Source organism: Lynx canadensis, chromosome C1 (assembly GCF_007474595.2).
Source record: "Lynx canadensis isolate LIC74 chromosome C1, mLynCan4.pri.v2, whole genome shotgun sequence".
NCBI lineage: Eukaryota > Metazoa > Chordata > Mammalia > Carnivora > Felidae > Lynx > Lynx canadensis.
This window is the reverse complement of record NC_044310.1, coordinates 15,626,904-15,646,378: the sequence shown is the minus strand read 5'-3', so window position 1 is coordinate 15,646,378 and position 19,475 is coordinate 15,626,904. Positions and strand designations below refer to the sequence as shown.

The 19,475-nt window shown below is 58.1% G+C and overlaps 1 protein-coding gene across 5 annotated transcripts in view; it reads left to right on the top strand.

Moving 5' to 3' along the window:
- The first annotated feature begins 608 nt into the window (after window positions 1-608).
- Window positions 609-19,475, top strand: part of LOC115521566 (RAP1 GTPase activating protein) — a 65,957-nt gene continuing 47,090 nt past the window's right edge. For 3 of the 5 annotated variants that reach the window (XM_030326867.1, XM_030326868.1, XM_030326866.1), the window contains exons 1-2: window positions 16,027-16,081; window positions 18,107-18,142. In XM_030326867.1, the coding sequence (XP_030182727.1) occupies window positions 16,038-16,081; window positions 18,107-18,142 (80 nt within the window). In that variant the 5' untranslated portion in view covers window positions 16,027-16,037. Of the gene's footprint in view, window positions 653-4,396; window positions 4,414-16,026; window positions 16,082-18,106; window positions 18,143-19,475 lie in introns of those variants that run through there. The other 2 variants (XM_030326870.1, XM_030326871.1) reach the window with 2 other exon arrangements.

The window sequence follows — 19,475 nt, the reverse complement described above, 5'->3', positions numbered from 1 at the left end:
ATGTCCAAGACCCGCTAACCGGCTGAGGGTGGGACGGTCACCACGACGCTCCTTCGGGGACTCACACCAAGCTCCTCTGTGCAGAGGACGTGCTGTCGGGGCACAGCCTCCTGGCCCACCTAACCCAGCGCCTTTTCCTTCCTCCCCAGCCCCCGCAGACACGCGGAGCCCTTGGGGGTCTAGGGCGTGTCCCGCACCTTTCCCATAGTCCCCACTTGCCCCAGAAGCTGTCCCTCTCCCCTCGGAGCACGGGCTATTGGCCAGAACGCTGGGCGCTCGCCCGGGGCCCTGCCACAGTCCAGCCACGTAACCTTGAGCCAGTCTTTGCGCTCGCTGGCCCTCAGTTTCCCCACCTGCGAAATGGGGGCACAGAGTGCCTGCCGCCGGGACCGGCCGCGAGGGGCGACGGGCGCGCCGGGGCCGGCGGGGCGGGGGCCTCCGCCGCTCCCGCTCCCTCGCCGGCGGCTCGGGCTCCGCAGTGACGGGGGGAGCGGCGCCGGGGAAGGAGCGCTCCGCGGTCACGTGACGCCCCCCCTCCCCGAACTGCGGCGGCGGCGGCGGCGACGAACGCGAAGCCGCGTCCGAGCAGAGCTGCAGCGGCTGCCGCGGGCACCGGAGTGCCGAGCCCAGGACGCCCGGCCCAGGCCCGCGGGTGAGTCCGCCCCGCCCGGGTGCGGCCCGGGGACGGGGAAGGGACGGCCCCGGCTCCCCTCGGCCCGCCGCCAGGACCCTGCACCGGCGGGCGGGCGGGGACCCGGGGCCCGAGGGTCGGCGGGAGGGGGCGCGGGCCGGGTTGGCCGCGGCCGGAGGCGGGCGTGGGGGGCAGGCCTGGGCTGAGGCGGCTGAGCACCCCCCCACCCCAGCCTGCCGGGCAGGGTCCAGGCCGCCGCTGAGGGGGCGCGGGTCCCACCCCCCTGCGTGGGTGGGAGTCCCGCCTGCCCTCTGCCTGGGGAGGGGGCGTCTTGGGTGCAGAGGAGGGGACGCGGAGAAGTGGGCGCATTCCTTCGATCCCTGGGCAGGGACCCCGGGCCTTAACGCCCCCCCCCCCGCCAGGAGGAGGCGCTCCGGTCCTCAGAGGAGGGAAGTGGGGGTCCTCAGGGGCAACGACCCTGAGCCCAGAGGGCGGTGATGTCCTTGCTTCCCCAGAGACAGAGCGCACTCCCTCCGCCCGTGTTCCCGACCCGCCGCGGAGCGGGGCACCCGCGTCACGCAGCCGGGCGCCCCCTCGCCGCCTCCCTCCCCTGGCTCCGCAGGATCAGAACACTCGGTGGGAATCCACAGGGCGGTCCCCGCGCCCCGCAGACGCTTTGGTGCCAGCCTTGGGGCGCCTGGGCTTGGGCTTGGGCGCGCGCAGGAGCGCGCACGCGCGCGCGCGCACACACACACACACACACACACACACACACACACCAGCTCAGGAGGCGAGCGCCCTCCCTCTGTGGTGGTTAGACCCCAACCTGTGCGTGACCCCCGAGTCCTTGCTGGGGTCATAGCACAGGCCTGGGGGTGGAATCAACAAGAACACCCCACCTCTCACACATGGCGCATTGGCATCTGTCCCCGTTCTTCATTCTTTCCCTCTCTGTAGTCAGAGGCCAGCAGGAAGGGCCGAGGAGAGAAGCTGGGTCAGGACAGAGCCGGAGAGAAAGGCAGAGGAGAAATGAAGTAGGAGGTGTCATTTCCTCCCAAAAGGGAGCTGGGTCCCCAGCTCTTAGCCCACCCTACCAGAGGGCAGTGGTCCCTCCTTCCCGAGGGTGTCTGGAAGAAGAAGCTGGGGGGAAGAGGGTCTGTTTTGTAGTAATGTCAGCCAAAGTTGACCCTGAATGGGGAGAAGGCAGCAGCTGAGTGGGGGTGGGGTGGTCCTGCCCAGCTGGTCCCAGAGGTCCCCCCCCGCCCCCCCCCCCGCCACATTTCTCCATCCAGGACCTCAGCCTCAAGGGGAGGAGTGCCTTAATGGCTTCAGAAAGGATTCTAGGTAACAACTAATCCCCAGGTGGCGTGAGCACCTTCCTCATGCACAGTAGTGTTTCAGGTGTGTGTGTGTGTGTGTGTGTGTGTGTGTGTGTCTACGCATGCGTGCACACTGAGGTCTCCATTGCACAGATGAGGAAACTGAGGCTTAGAGAGGCTAAATAAACTGCCCAAGCTCGTGGAGCCACCTTCTGCCAGGGCTGAGATCAACTCTCTGACTCCTGATCTAGATGGATTTGGGGAGGGGGCGGGGGTCTGTCATGTGTGGAGTGGTCCACAGGTGACCTGCTCCCTGTGCTGCTTGGGGGGGTGGATGTGCATCTGGATGGGGTGCGGAAGCTGGGTCAGGTTGAGGAGGACCCCTCCACCTTTCTTCGGGGTCCAGAACTCAGACCTTCTTCCTCTCCCAGAGCCCCGTGCTTGCTCTGCTGCCCCTTTCCACGGCCACGATGGTGTTCCCACCCTGGGACTCATAGCTTTCCTTGGGCAAAGCCTACTCCTCTTCTCTCTGTGCCGGGTCGCCTGCCTGGCAGGGGTCTCAAGAGACCCTCCACCCCCGTGAGACAAAAAGGATTCTTCCTTTGGCTTTTTGAAATGCAGAGGGGGTCTCTCTTTTTTGGCTCCAGATTGGGGGGGGGGGGCGTCTCTACTGTTCAGGCCTCAGGACCCTCAGTGTCTGCACAGGCCTGGGGTAAGGGAGTCCTGAGACCCTACTTTAGCCCCTTCTCACCCGGCCCCACCCCCTGCCCGGCTGTCGTGTTCCAGAGCTGAGAGGCCCTTTGAGGACTCCTGGGGCAGGTCTGTCTTCCACGACACCTGTCTGTCTATGGAGGCCTGTGTCCTGGCTGTCAGAGGCTGCTGAGCTGTCACACGGGCTGCAGAAACAGCCGAGACCCGTGCACAGCCAGACACAAACAAACACACGGTGTGAGTCACAAACACCCCGAGACCCAAACCCGGGAACACACAGGCGCACCCAGGCCGAGACCCCCGCCTCCAACTCTGACCGACACTACAGACGCCAAGAGGCACGCCATCCAGCACATGTACACACAGAGATGGAGGTCATTGTCAGCAAGGAGAGCCTCCTTCAAAGCCCCCATCGGACTGATAGCTGCTTCTGTTAACCCCCGCTGGGCACATACGTGGTCCATACACACACAGGAAAGAGCACAAGAGAACCCCACGCCCTTAGAAATTAACCTGGCAGACATGCACTTGCACCCACCCACACCCGGGCCACCACGGGCGCACACACGTGTGCATTACATCAGCTTCCTGCGTGTGGGACGTGAACTCCTCATCACCCCAGGAGGGGGTGGCAGAGGCCCCTCTGATCTCCCCCAGAAAAGCCTCACCTTCTTTTCTGTTTCACATGAACCCAGCTTGGCTGGCCCTAAGAACGCTGGGAGAGTGTCTGGTGTTTCCCCCTCCACGTACTCCTCTCCTCTCCTCTCCTCTGCCCGTACCTGCCCGGCTGCCAAAGGAGCCTCTTCACCCTGCGGCCCCTCTGCTATCCCTGAAGGCGCTGCTCCACAGGCCCCTCCTAACACAGAGCACACCCCAGCCCAAGCAGCCCCCCGGGGTTCCCTTTCCTTTGCCACTGAGCCAGGAAAGCTTGCCAAGTCCCGGTTTCGGCTTTGCCCTCCCGGCAAGGCCAGAGGCCAGCTGGGGTGAAGGGAGGGGAATCCTCTGAGATCCTCTGCCAGGCTGGGCCCTGGCACCCTGGCTGTACCCCTGCTCCTTGGAGGGCGGCTTTCTGAGAGGTGCTTCTGTGGGCTCTGATAAAGTCTCCGGGGCCGACCGATGCTAGGTGGGGGCAGCGAGGGGCTCTGGGCTTTGCCATTCTCATTTGGGCACTCGTCCTAGGCTTGCCAGAGTGCTGGTTCTGAGTCCAGGCCTGGCCATGCCTCTTGCTGGCCGTGCAGCCCAGGCAAATCATTTCGGTTCTCTAGGCCCTTCTCCAGCTCTGGGAGCAGCTCAGCCTGGCCAGGGAGTGTGAGGTGTGAGGTGGTAGTCCGAATGCCAACGAGGAAAGGAAGTTTCGCTCTGCTGGACATCATGGGGCAAAAGGGTGTTGCTGGCTAAGGCCTCCTGGCAGATTGAAAACTAGGTCCATACTAGGTTAGACCGGGGTCATCAGTCCTGGGACCCCCTGGGATGGCCAACCTGGGGTCAACAGAGTAGGACCTGAGGGCAGGGGGCTGAAGCTATAGTTTGCATCTGTAGGTATTTTTATGCCCCCAAACGTGCTCTATTTTTAGGGCTGAAGACTAGCAACTTGCAGGCAGTGACTCAGAGAAGGAGGAAGGGAGAAGAGGCACAGGGGTGCTCGTGGAGAGACACCCCAAAACAGGGAGGTCCCACTGGAAGAAAGGAGCCAAACCTATGATGCACCTGCCGTGTGCTGGTACGACGGCAGGAACCTCATTGGCCCACTTGGTAAGCATTTATTGAGCAGGGGGGGTGTCCTAGGGGACTGGGACGGGCCCCAGGGACAACAGAGATGAGCTGGGTGTGGCATCATTCGGTCCCTCCCACAGCCCAGTGTGGTGTTACTGTGGCCACATTTCAGATGAGGGGGTAAGGCTCACAGAGGTAAAGTGATGTGCCCACTCCACTAGTAAATACCTCTGCCAACACGAGCCACCCTCCCCCGGGGAAGCCCTTTGGAAGTCGAGGGACTGAGGTCAAATTCTGACTGCCACTGAATAGCTGTACAACTTAGGGCAAGTCATTCCCTCTCTCTGGGCCTCCATTTCTTTATCTGTAAAGTACAGATCACCCGCTCTGTTTGCCTGATGGGGCTGTTCCAAAGGTTAAGGAGACTAATATAGGCAAGTACCCGAGGCAGTGCCCAGCTCATGGTATTTGTTGGCGACTGAAAGGAGATGGGCTGGGCGTTGTCAGGAATCCAAGTCTGGTCTCTGCCGTGTGGCTTTGGACAAGTCACTTACTCTCTCTGTGCCTCCTTTCTTTCTCCATGGGACAGGGATGATGAGCCCTTGTTTGCCTGCCTACCTGGGAGCGTTGTTTGTGCAGATCAGACATGATGGCTGGGAGCTGCTTTGAAAATCACAGAGCCCCACTTAGAGATAGGAATGCACAGAAAAACAAACGCCAGAAAAACGTGAAGAAAGATCTATTTTAAAAAACTTCAAATATTTTACTACAGCAAGAAAAAACAAGCCTTTTCTTCAATGTTTTGGGATAGTGGGAATTTTTCCCGTAACTTCACATTGCCAAGGCAGTTGGCATTGCAATCACGGGAGATGGGTGGTCTCCCCACCTGGGGGAGTCAGTGCCTGGCACACAGTAGCCAGTCAGTGGTAATGGCAGCTATTAGTGGAATTAGGAGTTGCATAGTGATAGGGGGTGGGGGTGTTCCTGGGGCGTGACTGGCTACGGTGTGAGAGGTGGACATCAGGTTTGGCGGAGTGGAAGGTGTGTGTAGGGATGAGCTAGAGTCCGAGTATGGAGGGCCTTGGATGCCAGACTGAGCAGTTTTCATTTCCCTGAAAGCCAGTGGGGAAACCATCAGAGGGGCTGGCCGAACCTTCTGTGGGCAGGCCGTGGGTACCTGCTCACCAGTCAAGAAGGGGGAACTAGCCTGGCACCATTCTCTGCCCTGCCCGCTGTGTAAGAACGGCCCCACTGCCTGGTTCCCCGCGTCTCATTTTCCTCGTGTGTGCCAGGGAGCATCGTCCATCCCCGAGACAGGCGAGAGGACCAAGGCACCGACTGCTCAGGGAGCTAGGGCATTGCCATCTGTGCTGGAAGTCAGCAGACCCATGTTCCCCCTCTGACCCCGCCCCACTAGCTGAGTGATCTCAGGCAAGTCACTGACCCCTTCAGGCCCCCCCTTTCCATCTGTAGAATGGGCGGATGCAGTTTCTGCCTTTCTAATGTGGCTCCAATGAGACTTGAGCGGGTGACCGTGCTATATGACGCTCGGGTGTGTTGTGTCTCTTGGGGGAATTGTGCTGTTTCTTGTAACTACCTGTTCCTCAGGCTCCCCTGAGGATTTGGGGCAGCTGGGATCTGGGGTATACAGCGGGTGAGGACAGACTCCTGAGCCACCAGAGAGGCAGTGACCTGCTCAAGGCCACAGGAGCCACCTGCCTGTCACAGCCAGGCTGTTGTGGGGAATGGAAGGGAGACACATGTGGGTCCAGCCCTCTGTTCTGCTCCTGAGTTGTGGCCCCAGGTCTGTGAGGGAAAGATACCCCGAACCCCTGCTCAGAGGACAGCCTTCTCCAAGGTCCTGATCCTCTAAGTTAGGGCTTTCTGGGTGGGATGGAGGCGGCTGATGGAAGGTGACCTTGGGAACTTTTCTCTTGTGCTGCCTGCACGCTCAGTGCCAGAACTGCTGAGGCAGACCCGATCCCTCCGTTCGCAAAGCTAGGGTGTGCCATCTACCTGCAAGGTACTGCGAGGACAAGGCCCACGTGGGTGGCGGGCCAGCCTCGCACCCTCCTGCCCCTTCCTGATCTTGGAGGTCCAAAGAGAGGCCATCCGCTCCTGGCAAACTGCTGTGGGCTCCAGCCTCATCCCGTTCACCACCTGCTTCCACCTGAGATATTGGGGCTTTTCCAGGTGCATACGGGTGCCCTCTCAGCCCCTCCTCCAGGGCTTCAAGCTCCCAGAAACAGGACTGGACAGAGTCCCTGGGGCAGAGCCTTCACCTCTCCTAGTCACCAGGTAGGCCCCCAGACCTCCCTGGCTGGGGAGGTCTGGCCCTTTGTGGTCTTCTGATGGGCAGAGAAACCTGGGACCTGTCCCCTACCCCTGCCCTCATGCTACATTGTCGGGGCCTGCCCTGTGTCAGCCAGGGTGGGAACTAGCTGACTGGCTCAGGGATTCCAGGAAGGTTCTGGCAAGGGAGAAGCAGAATAGAGGCCAAGTGACAGAACACAGGTGGGGGGGAGGCATTAATTGAGCACTTACAGATGTGGGGCTCAATGCTGAGCACTTTTCATGGATCTCATTTAATCCTCAGAGTAACCGTTATTGGGCCCACTGAGGCTCAGAGAAGTTAAATAACCTGCCCAAGGTCACTCAGCTGGTGTGTGGCTGGAGCTGAGATTTGAATTAAGGGCTGTCTGACTCCACTCGTAACCACTTTGGCCTACTGCATGTGGAATTAGATGGGGTTAGGGGAAGGGTGCAGTAGAGAGGGGAAGGGATAGTTCTGGGATAGTTCTGGGCAGAGGCAGGGATGGGGTACACACTCGGGCTGTCCCCACACTTTGAGAACATGGCCCTGAACCTCCCAGGTCCTCCTCCCTCTTTTTCCCTTTCCTTGTGGCCTGTAGCTGAGGCTCAGCACCCAGGCTGGGTTGGGAGAAGGGATGAATGAATGGGGAGATTTGTTTGCAGAGGCTCCTGGGGATGTACAATCCCGCAGACCCTGGCTTCTCCTGGCCTGTGTCTGCATGAATTCCCAGCTTGGAAACAGAAATCCTCAGCATCAGAGCTGGAGAGGAGCCCATGGGATCAGCTGGTCCAACCCCCTTGTTTTACAGATAATAATTATTATGATTATGCCTGATGGTAGCAATTCACAAAGGGCTTTCACATCTGGGTTGCCTCTTATGCACGCCAGAGCCCTTGAGGCCCGAGGAACAAGGGTGGTGGTTGTTATTTACCTCCTTGCTTAGCGGCTGAGGAAACTGAGGTTTAGAGCAGCCAAGAGATGGGCCCGAGAGCACAGAGCTAGCTTTGCTACTGGACTCCAAACCCAGGTCTCTTCTCCCCCATTGCACCATCCTGGGACCCCTGAGGCCCAGAGCCCACCTGGTATCCCTCCAGGACCATCTCTGCATTAGGGGCGGGGCAGGGGGCTGTGTCTTGGGGGGCTGGTTCCGTTCTGAGAAGTGTGGAGGTGGGCATAGGGCAGGTATCAGGGGAAGCTCTGGGTCTCCCAGTGATGCCCGTCTTTCTCCCTGTCTTGGGAACACACTTTCCTTCTCCATTCTGAGAGTGATAGACTGAGGGGCAGAGCTGTTCCCTGGAGGCCTCTTGCCCGACACGCCAGGCTGCCCCAGAAAATCAGACTGAGAAGGTGCCTTGGAGAGCCCTCATTATACAGAGAAGGAAACCAGGCCCAGAGGGATGGGGACCTGCCCATCGTCACACTGAGCCAGTGATCCAGTGGCAGAGCTGGGCCTAGGACCGGGGTCTCATGACTCAGTATATGGCTGTGCTAACACATGGCCAGTAACAGTACTAAAGACGGTCCCTAATTATTGAATGTCTACTGTGTGCCAGGGCTGAGCACTTGACGCTGAATCCTAAGAACAACCCTATGAAGTACTATTATTATCATTACCATCCCTTTTACAGATGAAGAAACTGAGGTTCCAAGAAATTTATGAAAATGGTCAGAAGTCACAAACCAGAAAGTGACAGAGGTGAGGGTTCCAACATAGGTCCGTCTGACTCGAACCCATGCCAGTGTTAACCCCTATGTGTAATGTGATAGGAATAAACTAGGACTGGGACATCAGTCCCAAACTGGGACATCATTCGTTCATTCATTCATTGCGCATTTATGGAGCACCTACCATGCTAAGGAAACCAGGGAGCTCATCTGGAGTCTGAGACGGGGACTTGAGAGCCACAGATGAGGCAGTGAGATTGTAGGTCTCCAAGCATTCCTAAACTTCCCGCCTCCATGGCTGCCTCTTCCCCCTCCTCCTGCCCCCAATCCAGCCACAGACTGTGCGTTTTTCAACCTCTTTCCTTGTCCTGCAGCTTGCCTATGGTGTAGTTGCAGCCTGCTTTACGCTGTGGAAATGGGGGCATGACTCAGCAGGGGCTTCTGGATTTTGCACATCCCAAAGAAGACTCTGCTGACAATGGCATTGGCAACCACTAGCGTGCCAGCCTTCCGTGGGCCTAAGGCACTGGGCTAAGTTCATTCTCTGTGCACATCACCTCTTTTAAGGCTCACCACTGCTCTGTGAGCTACCAGCTAGTGTATCTCCATTTTCCGGATGTGGGAACGGAGGCTTAGAGTCACACAGCTCAGGGATGAGCTGGAGCTCTGTTCTGTCCGGGTCTCATGCCTGAACCCTTACCCCGTGGCTCACTCCGCCCTGTTCTGTGTCCAGGCTCTGTGCTCAGGCTGTGTGGTTTTGCATTTAGAAACCTGGTTCCTGGAAGGCAGGGCTTCAGCCAAGCAGTAAGTGTATATTAAGCACCTACGGCGTGCCTTAGGGAAGTGCTTTGTGAGGCTAAATTTTGTAAGGATGGGGAGATAGGAGTTCCTCTGTGAGGGGTCAGGAGTCTGGTGCAACCGCCCCACCCAAGTCCTGAAGTACAGGAGGCTTTCAGGCCTCCAAGTCAGGGCAGGGCAGCATGTGCTGTTTGAAGGGCTTTCTTCTTGGCAGAGTGTCCCTGAGAGCGACTCACAGCAGAGTTAAGACCTCAGAGGGTCTTCACAGTCACTTCTACTTCTACTACCCCTGGGGCAAGCTGCTTAGCCCCTCAGGGCCTCAGTTTCCTGCTCTGTGAACAGGGCGTGATAATTGCATCTAATTTGCAGGGTGATCATTAGAACTGAACCAACCGGAGTGCGTGGTACAGGGCCTCGGGAACTAGTCGTTGCTCTTACTGAGCTGGGGCATATGCATGTGTGATGGTGGTGAGGTCTTCAGGGGATGTCAGAAGCTGGCTCTGCTCTGTTTACAAGCCTCAGTTTCCCCGTCGGTCATGGTTGCCGTATAACTCTTGCACGGTCTGCATCATGGGGCTTTTGTGGGGATCGAAGAGGTCCCAGAGCGCGTAGGTGCGGCCCTGTGATCTGCACATCGAGAGAACGGGTCCCGGGGAGAGGGGGCGGCGGGAACATGGTGGGCGGCGGCGGTACAGGTGCAGCCATTGTGGCGCGCAGGTGTGCCATTGTGGGTCGGGAGAGGCGCGGCACTTCGCTCTAGGGAGAAGGGAGACGGCAGGCTCTAGGACCACCTCCGCACAAAAGAAGGAGGAGTGCGGGGGGCTGGTGGTGGCAAATGCACAGCCGAGAAAACAAGACGGTCCTTCCGGGCGCCCTCAGGGTCCCCACTCGCCCCAGGAGAGACGCCCGGGGCGCTGTCCCGGGGCGCTGTCCCTGGTGCTGGAGCCCGGCTGGCCCTCACCCTGAAGTTCCTGTGATGGCCAGCTGAGGGCGTCCGGGACCGCGGCGGACTCCTCAGGCCCGATTCAGAACACTATTTACAAGCGCATTCTTTACTTTCAGAACGGCATTCCTAGATAATAAGCCTACCTACGCACCCATTTCAAAAGCCAAACAATATAATGCCCTAAGAGAAGTAAAAGCCCTCTACTTCCATAGCTAAATACCCTGGCATGATCACACCCCAGGACCTAATGGAGTAACCCAATGCTTGCACCTGTGTGATATGTATGTGTAACCTTTACATTTAAGGGCAGAAAAATATTATAACTATACCTGATTTCTAGTACAGAGTGGCTTCCAGGAGTTGCATCTTTGGAAGACTCAGTATGTATTAAACCCACACTAAAAAATACTCTCATGTAAACCAGAGTTAGGTTCTAGGAAGGGATAAACAGGCCTTTCATCCACGTGAATGTCTGCAAGGATATTTGATGCATGGCAGGTCTTCTTCAGGTGGGACTCTCCTGACAAAGCTCTCCTGGCCTCTACCCACTGAACGACAGTGGTCCCTTGTAATTGCTAAAGAGCAAAACCACCCTCATGTATTTCTCTAATGCCCTTTAGGGGGCAGAACCACCCCTGTTGAGAACCACTGTCATGGTGAGGACCTTGGCCAGGTGAAGAGGGGTTCACAGAATCCCAGAGTGGCAGGGTGGGAAGAGCTGGCACTTTAGGGAATTGTCAGGGCATCCTGTCCCCCACCTTATTTTTTTTCTATTTTTTTAAATGTTATTTATTTTTGAGAGACAGAGGGAGAGACAGAGCACGAGTGAGGAAGGAGCAGACAGAGGGAGACACAGAATCCGAAGCAGGCTCCAGACTCCGAGCTGTCAGCACAGAGCCTGACGTGGGGCTCGAACTCACGAACCGTGAGATCATGACCTGAGCCGAAGTCGGCGTTTAACCGACAGAGCCACCCAGGCGCCCTTCCTGTCCCCCATCTTAAAGATGCACCAGCGGAGGCTCCAAGTGGGAAGGGTTTTGTGCTAGGACACATGAGTGACCAACAGAGCTCGGGGGGGGGGGGCTGCAACCCAAGTCTCCTGCCCCCAGTACAGGGTTTGGTCAGCCCAGCTGCCCTGGGTGGAGCTCTGGGCATCTAGCAGTCTTCCTTCCAGTTCAGCCTACCTGAAAATGGGCAGAGAGGGGCATGCCATTAGCAGGGGGGCAGGAGAGGGAGGCTGGCTGGATTCCAGCTTATAATATGTGAGAGAGGCCTCGGCCTCCCCTGTCCTTGGGGATGCAGCAGTTGCGTGGACCACCCCCGTCCACCTCCCCCAAAGCCATCCTCTCTCCAACCTCTATTTCTTCCAATAGTTAGCTGGCCACACCGTGTGTGTGTGTGTGTGTGTGTGTGTGTGTGTGTGTGTGTGATATGTGTATGCACATGTGTCTGTGTGTGTATATTGTGTGAGCATAATGTACTCTAAGCGCGTGTGCATGTATCTGTTGTCATCGGTGTGTGTTCACAAACACACAGATGTGTATACAGATGCAGCCACAGTCAGTAGGTGAGTGCACACTGATTTGGGGCCTGTGTGTAAGCTCAATTTGACCTTTGTGTATATGTATGGAGGTGCTTTGCAATGTAGGGACTGACGTTTATGTAAGCATGTCTGCATGCATTTGATCTTGATATGATCTCTATAGGTGCACGCTAGACGTCTCTGGGCACAGTACAAGGGCCAGCGTACGTGTGGCCTGGTGGAATTTCTGTGCAGGTGTGCATGCAGCCGTGCCACTAACATTGTCTATCTCGTCCATCCCCTATCACTAGTGCCTGAACAGCGTCAGTAACACAGTAAGTGCTCAGTGTGTATTTGTGGAGTGACTGAAGGGAGAAAGAAGTACCCTCATGGTTGTGTTTGTTTCCAGAAGGGCTTTGCTCTCAGGGACCCTCCAGGCACACAGTCCATATGGTGAACACAGACACATCCTCAATGGTGGGGGTCTGAGTGGAGGCATTTATTCTGGTCATTCTGGCCAGGCCAGGCCAGATTGTCCTGGTCTCTGGTGGGGACACTTTGAGTTCTCAGGAACCCACTGAATGAGACAGAGGTCCCAGAGCCAGGACAGGGGATGGCTAGGTCAATAACCTCACTAGGAAGCTGCTCTCCAAGCAGCTTCCTCCCTTCACAGGGCCTTGGGACTGCCCCAGGAGACTCCTCTGGGAATTCAGGGTTTATAGCATCTTGGGATTGGGTAGGTGTGGCTTGGCCAGAAAAGCCATGAGCTAAGGATAATGATGCCTTGAATCCATGGAATTCTCTAAAGGAAAGTGCATTTTTCCATTATTATGTCTTTAACCCATCAAAATGAGTGTGGGTGTTTTAACAGATGAGCAAACTGAGGCCCAGGGAGGAAAGCTGATTAGTGCGGAGTGACACAGGAGGCTGCACGGCTGGGCAGGAAGCCCAGGACCGCCCTGTCTCCTGCCCAGGAGGTTCCAGGCAGATGTCCTGAATGGGAAACAAGAATTGACCCCACCAGCTCCATCTGGAGCCTGGGCTGGAGATCTTCCCAGGAGTCTGCCCCTCCCTATGCCCTTACATTTCCCTGCTGAGGGTTGAGAAGGGGGAGTTGGAGGCAGGTAGGTGGGACTCCCAGAGTTCAATCAGGGCTGAACTTGGAAAGGGAACTCTGCACCCTTCCCTCCTCCTTCGCACAGTCTGGCACCTGTTTGAACAACTTGGGTACAAATCTAGGAGGCCCAGAAGAGGAAGCTTCCACCAAGGGAGGGCCTGAACCGTGGGGGGAAGCCTGGCTCTGGTTTCTAGGCGAGAGGCTGGAGGGAAAAGAAGAAGGGAGCTCTGTCCGACCTCAGAGATGGCAAGGACTTCCCAGTGCCAGTCAGGGAGCACTGGGTCCGTGCTGACCTGAGAGTATTGAGTTCTCAGTGGAGGCCAGGTGTCTGGGGGGGTGGGAGGATGTTAAATAATGTGTTTGAGGTCACACAGCTAGGAAGCGTCAGAGCCTGGTCCAGCGCCTCAGCGCCCACGCCCTCACTGCACTGCCTCTGTGTATGTCTGTGTGTCTGTCTGTCTTGGAGGTTATTTCACTTGCCCACGCATAGATCTGCCCCATTCTTTCCAACAGCTGCATGGCATAAGTGGACCTTAATTTATTTATCTGGTTCCCTCTGGATGGTCATTAGTTTGTTTTGGAACTCCTACTAATAAATCTTCGCTAACTCTACAAAAATGATGACTTCGTGTAGTTCAGCCTAATGAAAAACGAGGCTGCAGCCGGTGTTTTATTTAACCAACACATGCTTTTCAAAGGCTCTCTGCAGTGCTTTAGAACTATCAATGTAGTTAATCCTTGGCAAAACCCTTTGAAATGGGTACTGTTATTTTTGTCATAAACCCCATTTGCAGATGAGGAAACTGAGGCACAGAAAGATTAAGTGACTTGCCCAAGGTCACCCAGCTGACAGGTGGGAGAGCTGGGATTTGAACCCTGGGAGAGTTGACGAAGATCTAAGCACCTGCCTCCCTGTCCCTTTGTCCTTGGCCATTCCTCTTCAGGCTTACACGGTGTGATGTGGCAAAGGGGTAAGTTCTCGGAAGTGGTCTTGCAGTTTAAAAAAGTGCATTTAAATTCTGCTGTTGCTGGAGGGACCAGAAGCTGGCCAGGGAGTGTCCTGTGCGTCCCTGGCTGAGGGAACGTGACCCCCACCCCCACCCCACCCCCAGCTCTTGCCAATGAGGCAGCTGCAGCTGGTCAGAACCCAAGAGGCTGGAGCCCACACTGGGCTCTTTGTCTTCGGTGGGAATCCTGCAGCCCCCACAACCCCTCTCAAGGGCCCACTGTCCCAGCACCAGCAGGGCCTCCCGGGGGCCAGGCCCGGCTGGGAAACTTGGCACATTGGACATTGCTTGGCCACCCTGCCAACTGGAGATGCAGAGTCCACTCAGAAATCATTCCCACTGAAAAGACAGACTGATGAGGCTGAGGGCCATGTCCAAGGGGGTACAGCAGCCTGGAAAGGCCTGGAGTCTTGGGCCCCAGTTCTGGCGCTGTGTATACCCCACCATGGCCCAGGCCCGGCTCCTGGTCCCCCGTCTCTCCCAGCGCTCTGGGCACCCCTGCTGCTGCTACCGCTTAGGAAGAGAAGACTTCCTCCTCTTTAGGCCAGCCTCTGTTCTCCTAGGGGCTTGCCCCTCGGGAGCCCTGATGGACTGCCCTGTGGGGAGTGGGCTTCCTACACTGGCCCGGGCTGGTCCCTCCACCCAGGAATCTGTGGGCCTGCCCAGAGCAGAAGGGGCCCAGCCCTGGCTCCAGAGCACCCTGCCAAGAGGGAACCAGACGCTCCTCTAAAAACCAAACCAAAGGGATAGTTCTAGGCACAAGGAAATCTCCTTTGCCCTGCCTGGCTTCTGAACAAGGGGCTCTTGAGGGCTCCTCTGCCCATCGGAGTGTGCAGGGAGAAGGGGCCCAGGGCGGGGGTAGGGTGGGGGTGGGGGGGATCTGGGGGCCGACCCCCCAAGAGAGACATAATTACTGTGAACCAAGGTCTCAGTTTCTTCATGTCTGAGATGGGGAGATCCAGCACACCACAGCCCTCTGCCTGAGTGAAGTTAACTGTGAAGGTCGATACCCAGACCAGACATTTCCCAGGGGAAGCTGGGGCTAACTGAGCCCTGGCCCAGGGCCCAGGCGGAACCATTCCTGAAAGGCTTCTGAAGAACCCCTCCTACCCTAACTCCCTGCCCTATTGCTGTACCCTTGGCCGTCCTTCCCCCCCCTTCCCCCACCGCATCTGTTCTGTGCATTCCCTTAATCAGAAAACCCCACAGAAAACCTCAAGACTCTGAGGGCCTCCCTGGGGTGATCCCTCCCTCTTGGGGGGCCAGAGTGGGCATTCTGGAAGGGGTGGGTGAGTCCTCGGGGCAGGACCAGTGTTCGGTGCCTACTGACACATCTTTTTCTGGGGGTGGGAACCCTGGGCTGTGAGCTCTGGGTGAGCAGCAGGCAGAGGAGAGGCTCAGAGCGTTTGTTGAGTGAGTGACCCGCTGTAGGACTCAGAGCGCAGTTCCTCGTCGGAAGGTTGCTGAGGGAGGGAACCTAGTGGGGCATCTCTATTCCTGCCCCCCTGCTTCTCCTCCTCACTGGGCAGTGGGGGGCACCTAGGAGAGGGGGATGAGAATGGGCAATAGAAGGGCATTCTGGAGACTGTTCCTTCCTTCACTCATCCATTTGTGGCAAGAGCAGAGCGGGACTCTTGTAGCAGCTATTTATTAAGCATTTCTTGTGTGCCAGGCCTGGGCTGGAATTCACTCATTCCATCACCGTCTGTGTGTGTGTGTGTGTGTGTGTGTGTGTGTGTGTGTGTGTTTGAGGGGGGGAGGGTGGTTCCATTTTACGGGTGAGAAATTAGAGGTGCAGGGAGGGCAGGGACCGCAGGGACTTGCCCACAGTGAGACCATTTTGACCCTGGATTCCTGGATTCCAAGTTCTTGACCCGGCCCACTGTGAGCTCCCCCCTCGTGATGGCGGGGGACAGATCCGCCGGCACAGGCCAACGCCTCTAGGGAGATGGAACAGGGTGTCGCCCCCAGAAGAGGGTCTGAGGCTCCGTGCGCCCCTGATCTGAGGGGGTGGAGGGTCCCTTCCCCACGGAAGTGCAGTCCGCCCCGCATCCCCCATCCCCCCTCCGAGGTCCCCGCTCGGAAAGTCCCGCGAAGCCCCCGCCCCCGGCCCGCGGGCGGCGCGAACAAGCGGCCCTTTCTGCGCGCGGCGGCCCCCGGCAGCTGGCCCGTAGCCCGCGGGGGCGCGGACAATCCCGGGGCTTGTGGCCGGGGCGGGGCGGCCCGAGTTGCCAAGGTGACCCGGGCGCGGGGAAGGCGGCCCCGGCGCGGCGCGGGCGGGCGGCGGAGGCACCATGAGCGGCCGGAAGCGCAGCTTCACCTTCGGGGCCTACGGAGGGTAGGTGCGCCGGGCGGGGGCGCCCGTGTGCGCGCGGTGAGAGCCCCCCCCCAGCGCCCGGCCTGGGGGTCGGGTGGCTCCGCACTCGCGAGTTTGGGTTTGCGTGTGAGGGGCGCGCTTTGGCGGGGTGTGTGTGTGTGTGTGTGTGTGTGTGTGTGTGTGTGTGTTTGCGCGTGTGCCTGTGGGTTCCAGCTGGCAGCCCATGGGCACGCGTGGGCACGGTGGGCTGCTCAGTGCGTGACAGCGCTTACGCATATGACTAGTGTGCGGACCCGCCGGCCGGGCCTGTGTGTGTGCATTCCTAGGTCAGGGGGAGGCCCTGCAGGAACCCCCACTTGACGTCTGAAGTTGCTGGAAGGAGAGAACTTGGAAGCCATTAGCAGGCCCATGCCCACCCTAGGGCACCTGGGCTGCCCCTATCTCGTGCCACCTGGCTCACAGGAACCTTCTCCTCCCGGGGGTTCCTGGTTCCTGGCCGTCGGGGCTTGGAGAGCTAAGGCTGGGGAGGCGGAGTGGTGGCCAGTCCATCTTGGGGGTCGCTGTCTCTCCTGACCCCAAGCGGCCACATCAGAGGAGTGTTGGGGGGGATTGTTGCCTTAGGCAGGGATTTTGTAAATTGGAAGGACTGGGCAGAGAGACTGGGGCTGGGGCCCCTTCCCTGTCCTGCCGAGTAGTTGCATAACCTTCCGCCAGGCCCTGCCTCCTTGTGGTCAGAGAAGCACACAGGACCCACCTTTGGGGTGCAGAGCAATTGGAGCTCACACCTATAACACCGCCAGTGCACAACAGGTGCTCCTTGGGCTGTAGGGGTTGTGTTCAAGGTGCCACCCCTTGCCGAATGCCCAGCCTCCAAAGGGACCCTGGCAGAGAGGCTGGGTGGGGTGGGGGATGGGAGGGCTGCCCTCCTTCTCAGGGGCTCTGCTAGCCGCTAAGCAATGAGAGGAGCCTGGGCCAGCCTGAGAGTCCTGGTCAGCTGACACGGAGGGGCACCCCGGTTTGTGGAGCTGGGTTCTGTCGTGGGAGCTTGGGCAAGGCCTGGCCTCTCTCGCCTCACTTTCCTTGTCTGCAGATCATGAGCTGATCCCTAAGGAGACCCCAGCCCTGCCTCCCCAGCTGGCAGAGTGCGGTCTGGGGCCCCTTCCCCATTCTCCTCTGGCCTCTGGGCAAGAGGCAAGAGTTGTTTGTTGTCCCAACAGCTGCCCAGCCCCTTGGCCCTCAGCTGGGCAGGAGGGTGGAGCTCTCTCCAGCCCTCCCCCGCCCCAAGGTGCCCTCAGAGGGCAATGTCCACACCTCTCTTTGAGGCTGGACTTGGAGGGATTTGGGGGAAACAAAGCCTGAGCTCCCGGGGTTTAAGGTCTTCCTCTGGCTCTGCTTTGAGGGGCAGGGTGTGTGTGTGTGTGTGTGTGTGTGTGTGTGTGTGTGTGTGTGTGTGTTGGGGGTGGGGTGGGAGAGGAAGCTCCTCGTGAGCTCCTGCTCTCAGATCCCCAGGCGTTTGTCCCCTGGGTGAGTATGAGTGAGCTCCAGCTCCGGGATGGAGGCAGGCTGCCAGGAAAGGGGGGTGGTTTCTTCCTGCCCACCGTAAACCAGAAACACCCACACCCTTCAATCCTGTCTGGAAACACTCTAAGTTGGCCCGTGCTGCACCCCTACGTCTCTGCTCTGACCCCAAATTGCTTTAGTCACTGTCTCACTCCACTTATTCCAAAACCTCCCACACTGACCCCCACTTCTGCTGCTACCCCACTCTCTGGTCCTGGGCCCCTGCTCCCCGGCCCCTGTGCCCCCAACCCTGCCTTTATTCCATACTCTCTCACCCCACACCTTCCCATGTCCCTAATCTAACATTGGGGCCCCTGCAGCCTATGGGGGATGGTGATAGTGCATCAGGCACCCAAGAAGCAATATCTCCTCCAGGCCCTTCTGGGAGGGTGGGGGGTGAGTTGGGATTGGCCTGATGTGCTAGGCAAGGCTGAGTGGGAAGGGGCTGCCCCCTCACCTGCTGCCCCTCTTGCATGTATGTTTCAGGGTGGACAAGTCCTTCTCCCCTCGCCGGAGTGTGTGGTGAGTACTGGGGGCTCTCAGGAGGGGCTGGGCTGCTTGGCTGGACCTTGGGAACATTCCCAAACCATTACCACCCCCTATAATGACAGACCAGACCCCACCAACCCTTCAGCCACCCTCTCCAGGTGACGGCGTGGAAGGACCCCCTTACCCGTTCTTCCCCCACCGATCTTCTCCTACAATTCTTTCTAGAGCTCCAACTTGGAGTCAAGGCAAATCAGGTTAAATATCAGCTCTGCCCACTGTCCGGGTGACCTTAGTGATTCACTAACCTCTCTGAACCTCAGTGTTCTCATCTGTGAAATGGGGACTAAAATGCCTACTTAACAGAGTGTAAAATTGTAAATAAACAAACAAACCTAAAAAAACAAAAAACAGGGCCTGGAGTACTGAAGCCCCTCACCAAAAGTGCTCCCTTCCTTCTCTATTCCTTCCCACCTCATGGCTCCTCGGGGGGTGGGGGTGGGAGTGCCCTTAGCCTTTTCGCTGAACCCCAAGTCCTCTAGTCACACTCCATACATAGCCTTCAGAACCCCCTCCTGCAGCCCATGACCTAAGTCCAAGGCTGTCCTCGCTTTGGAGGAAGAGGGGGAGCTGTGTCTGCAGCTTCCCCAACACTGAGAGCCGCGGGTGGAGGTGCAGCCTCACCTCGGGATTCACAGCACCCCCGATGCCCAGCAGGCGGGTGCCTCCCAGCTTCCTGGCACCAGCATCACATGGGCCCAGCTGGCTGCTCCTGCGGCAGCTTCAACTCCAGTGGGAAGGCTTGCATTTCCTGCCCCTGCTGGGGGCTTCCTGGGGTCCCTAGGCCTTGCAGTGCCTCCCAGGTACTAGGTGACTCCTCTCTGACACCACTGCCCCACCTGCTGCCAGAGCCCCCCTAGGAAGCCACGTCTGGGGTGGGAGGCACCCAGGTGCCCAGGCTGAGCTCCAGAGCTTGCCCTTTATTTTCCTTTGATGCTCTCTGTGCAGCCTAGGTCCAGCTACTCCCCCTCTCTGGGCTTTATCTCCTGCTGCTGGACCCAGTTAATCCGAGCCTCTACGACTAGGGCAAGACCATATGCTAAGCCCAGAGCAGGGATAGGATGAGGGGAGATACAGATAAAGGTGAGGAAGATGCCATCCTTTTTTCAAGGACTTCATTAATACTATCCTAGCAACTGGGGCACCTGCATGGCTTAGTCAGTTAAGTGTTTGACTCTTGATTTTGGCTCAGGTCATGATCTCACAGTTCGTGTGTTGAAGCCCTGTGTTGGTCTCTGCACTGACAGCATGGAGCCTGCCTGGGATTCTCTCTCTCTCTCTCTCTCTCTCTCTCTCTCTCTCTCTCTCT